Genomic DNA, 4,605 nt, shown 5'->3' with positions numbered 1-4,605 from the left:
TCCAATCTGACTGAGCTTGAGATAGTTTCTGAGGAAGAATGGGTAATAATTCTAGGCTCTAGATGTGCAAAGCTTTAACCAAAAAGATTTTCAAAACATCACAGCTTTCACACCATGTTGTGACAAAGTCTGTCAGCGGCAAATGCATTTGCAGGAAAATAAACTTCTACTGGAGAACTACATACAAATGTAAGCTACATTTTTCAAGAACAAAGCAAGTTTTTTAATAATGATGCCTAATTTTGAACTTATTTATTAAAATTAATAAATTATGAATAGACATTGAACAATAAAATAAGTCAGTCCAACTTAATGGACACAAAAAAACATAATTTCCCAGACGACCATCGCAAAACAACGCGATGACGTCAGACGCCACCAGGAAGTTTATTCATGAATCTCGTTACCTTTGCACCGCAGCGAAACCTGAAAGTTGCCCGACCAGGAGGAGTTAGCGTTCCCCGCATAAGACAGGGTGAAACTCCTGCGTCCTCTGTCTGTCTTCCATCCCGTCATATCTTTGAGCAACACCGCAGAAGCGGTCGCGGAGTAAACCACGCGTGTCTATCTGGACTTATTATTGAATGCCAGCTGAACTATAGGCTACGCTGTCTGTTTTGTATCCCTCACAGTTTACTTGAATTTAAGGTCAACCCATTAGCCAGTGACCCATCTGTTGTGTGTGTTCCGCTGTTCAAACAGCTAACTTCAGTCTAAAGATAAAGGAGCCGGTCATTCTGAGCCGAGTCTCCAGCTCTTTGTCCTTCGGAGTTCTGAGCTGACTGAGGTGAGCTGATAAACTTTTATTCAAACACGTTATTTGCATGTTTGTTCACATGCATGAATAGATTCTGCAAAGATATGTCTTGTTTTGGTTCTTTTGGCATCGTAACATGTTTCACTTACGTTATAATTTACTTTGTTGCACGTATGCGGGTTATTTTGTCTTTGAGATGTCATAACTCATTGTCATACCCACCTGTTGTTCCAACATTGTCATTTCACCTCTGTTTGTTTTCCTTAGTAGCTGTTTTATAGGTAAATAAGCAATTGTGCTTAAATTACAGCTCCCATTTACTTGAGATGCATATTATTTACTAGATGCTGTTTCCATAGATCCGTCTGGAAACATGGAAATAAGCACTGTAGTGAAGTAGATTTTTCTTTGCAGTCATAAACAAAAAATAGAATACTTTAACAAAGCTAATTTCTTTCAGTAACTTAAAAGTAAAACACATTAGATTCATTGTTAAAAAAGTTTTAATATAATGAAAACAGGGGGTTTAAGATTATAGATTCATTCAAGAGAAATTTTCAATGTATAAATATGGGCTTAATGAAAAGTAGCTGTCAAAGCAATATGAAACATTGAGTAGTGGATGGTACCTGCATTGTACTGAAAAGAGTTATAGTATTAACAAATTGGTATAATAACCAAATCAGTTGTTTTTGTGCTTATTTTGCTGCAAGGTTTCTAGTTTTTATGGACAGGATCCTGCTCAATGGGCTGCATGTACTAACTTGCGTTGTAAGAGTCTGAAACTGTAGAACAGTTGCAGTAATTGGATAAATAAACCAAAGTAAATGTATCCATGTTTTTTTTTGACAATATGCAAACACAATTCTGTTAAAGAAAGCAAATTATTTGGGGTTTTTTTGCGACTCAGTAACATGCTGCCTTAGTCAGTGTGGTACAGAGCTGTCAAAAATTTTCTGATAGAAATGCAGAGAAAAATGCAATAATTTTCAACTAACCAAAAAAGACTGTTACGCAGTGTCAGATAATGTATTTTTCTGCAATGGCAAAAGGGTCTGAATTTGAATTTAATGAGATCAACATGTACTTTCAGGAGAAAGGCAAAATCGTACTGTTGAATACTCACCAGAACATTCTGCATAATTAGGCTATTTTTCAGTGAGTCAGTTAGTTTATTTGTCTAAGTATCTATTGAATCGTTTTGAAAAACAGCCTGAATTACATTATTTGGAAACAGGAGAACATAATGATGGGCTTAGTGAGAAAAACACTCAATATTATTGATTGTGTCTTGCTTGTGACGTGTTTTTAATTCTGAAATAACCCGTGCATTATCTTACTCAAATTGAGATCTTGGCAGTCATGGCACTGCTGGGAGTGAAAGTCATCGAGTTGGCGGGTCTGGCCCCTGCACCATTCTGTGGCATGATCTTGGCAGACTTTGGAGCCAAGGTGATCCGTGTGGACCGCACCAAGGTTTTCTCAACTCTGGACACTCAAGCTCGCGGCAAACGGTCCATTTCCCTCAACCTGAAAATGCCAGAGGGCGTGGCTTTGCTCAGGCGGCTCTGCGTTCAGTCGGATGTTGTCCTCGAACCCTATCGCAAAGGTCAGAACTGAATCTGTAAAAAGATGGGGAGGACGCTTTTAAGTGACTGCTAATTTGTCTTAAAACCATTGAGCTTAATCTAACACAGTAAGGAAGCAATGAATAATCGTTATTCTTCTCATTTTAAGGCGTTATGGAAAAACTGGGTCTTGGTCCAAGTGAGTTACTTTCAGAAAATCCACGTCTGATCTACGCTCGGTTGACAGGATATGGCCAGAGTGGGTGCTACGCTTCTGCAGCTGGACATGACATCAACTACCTCGCCATGTCAGGCAAGGACCAGTTGGGTTACCTGTAAATAATATGCTCATATTGGTTTGTTGCAAAAGTCTTAATTAAGAGCCAGAATATGAATTGAACAGTGCAGGATTTTTGATGATCTTCAGAGTTTTTCTTTGAACCTTGGATGCTCTTCCACCCACAATATAATCATCCTCAGAGTAATGTCACATAAATTCAATTGTCATTTTCTGCTCTATGACTTCCTTATAAATAATGCAGAGACCCAGTTCTGTTCCCCACTATTTGAAATGTAAAGTATAATAGAACAAGTATTTCAACTGCTGCATATATTTTGATCTCCATAAATAAGAAAATTACTAGAAGAAAATAGCTGCTTATAAAAAATATCTACAGTCAGAGCAATGATTGAAAAGTATAAACAACTGGAACTGTTGTGACTGATTTAGTCTAATAGTTAAAGTTGAGAAGATAATAATAGTAGTTCAACAAATGTTTTTGGGGTATGTCAGGAAAAAGCTATTCCCCTCCCATCCTGTCCTACCATCAAAAACGTAAGCACTTGAAGCTTTCTAAACTCTGGACTTTGCTTTGGAACTGACAGCTTTTATCAGGTGGCAAACAGTCGGGCTTTTAGCAACAATCACTCCTGGTGAGTCTTGGTGTTAAACAGAAGGTGAAAGTGTGGAAAAGCACCTCATGTTTACTGTTAAAGGATGTTTGATGCTGGGGGTCTGTTTCTCCTTCCAAAGCCTTTGAAATCTTGTTAAAATATAAATCTGTCTTATATACAAATGTAAAGAAGTAATCCTGAAAATTAAATTAGAAGGGTGATTATGAGGCTTAAAACACATGGCCAAACCTACACAGAAATGGTTCATCAAATGCAAATTCAACATTCCTCCATAGCCATATCAGTCCTCGGGCATAAATCCCACTGAAAACCTGCAGGGTGAGCTGAGGAGAGCATAAAAGGAGAGTTTGGACTCTGGGTAAACTACAAAGGGTGTGCAACGAAGACTTATCGAAGATCTCTCTACCTATATATTTTAAGCTTGTAACATTTTGTGGGTGAACACTGTGTGGTGCTATAGGCAAGAAAGTTCGTACTAAATAGTAACATCAGTGGAATGTGTATTTTTTTTCTACTCTAAATGAATGTTGTCAAATAAGAGGCTGGATTCTTTTTCTAAAATTTGTGAAATCATGCTGCTTAAAAATAAAAGCAAATCTGCTTGTTTTAGGGAATTTAAACTCCATTACCAGAGAGCTCAGCAAATATGGAGGTGCATTAAACTTTCATTTTAGATGTTTTTTACTGTTATTTCTGGAAGTTACCCAAAAGAGTTAATCTGTTGGAGGATTTTGCATCTTTTTACCTGGAGAAAAAGTGGTGTGCATTCAACCTGTTGAGACCCAACAGCATTTTTCAAAAACTTTTAAACGACCTTCGAATGAGCACAGAGGAAAGATACGTAAAGAAAAGATAATGACAGCAAAACCACTTTACCTGGGGAAATGTGCCGATCAGGTTTTTTCCTGCCTATACCGATACCGATCACCCATGAGGGCCGATCACCGATACAATCACTGATACCGATCACATAATTTAAAAAAAATTTTTTTTTTTATCATAAACACTACCGGTTACATTATGTGGAAAAAGGAACCATGAATTCACCTTAATTTAAACAAAAAATTATTTTTAATAACTTTTTCCAAGAAGAAAACTAAACAAAACAGGCATTGTGCAAATTGTACTGCTATCAATAATACTATCTTTAACAGACTGACAACATATGAAAGCTATGTAGAGGCTAAATAATTCAAAGAGTCAAAATAAAACCTCTCAACATTGCCAAAAAGTTCAAGTATAAAACTTAATTTACAGGATCCATTACAATAAACAATCCAGAGTTACTGAATGAAAACTTCCTGATAGCATGGCGGCTAGCTGATTACTGCTAGTTCTGAGTGGCTGTTTCTGACTGAGTGGAGT

At 37.2% G+C, this 4,605-nt stretch overlaps 1 protein-coding gene across 1 annotated transcript in view; it reads left to right on the top strand.

The window, feature by feature from the left end:
• The first annotated feature begins 373 nt into the window (after positions 1-373).
• Positions 374-4,605, top strand: part of amacr (alpha-methylacyl-CoA racemase) — a 22,773-nt gene continuing 18,541 nt past the window's right edge. Inside the window, exons 1-3 of the mRNA XM_008423773.1 lie at positions 374-787; positions 2,108-2,366; positions 2,495-2,638. Coding sequence (XP_008421995.1) covers positions 2,120-2,366; positions 2,495-2,638 — 391 coding nt within the window. The 5' untranslated portion in view covers positions 374-787; positions 2,108-2,119. The remainder of the gene's footprint in view (positions 788-2,107; positions 2,367-2,494; positions 2,639-4,605) is intronic.

This window comes from Poecilia reticulata, linkage group LG12 (genome assembly GCF_000633615.1).
Source record: "Poecilia reticulata strain Guanapo linkage group LG12, Guppy_female_1.0+MT, whole genome shotgun sequence".
In the NCBI taxonomy this organism is placed as follows: Eukaryota; Metazoa; Chordata; class Actinopteri; order Cyprinodontiformes; family Poeciliidae; genus Poecilia; species Poecilia reticulata.
Note: the sequence above shows the minus strand (reverse complement) of the source record. Positions and strands in the feature narration are given on the sequence as shown.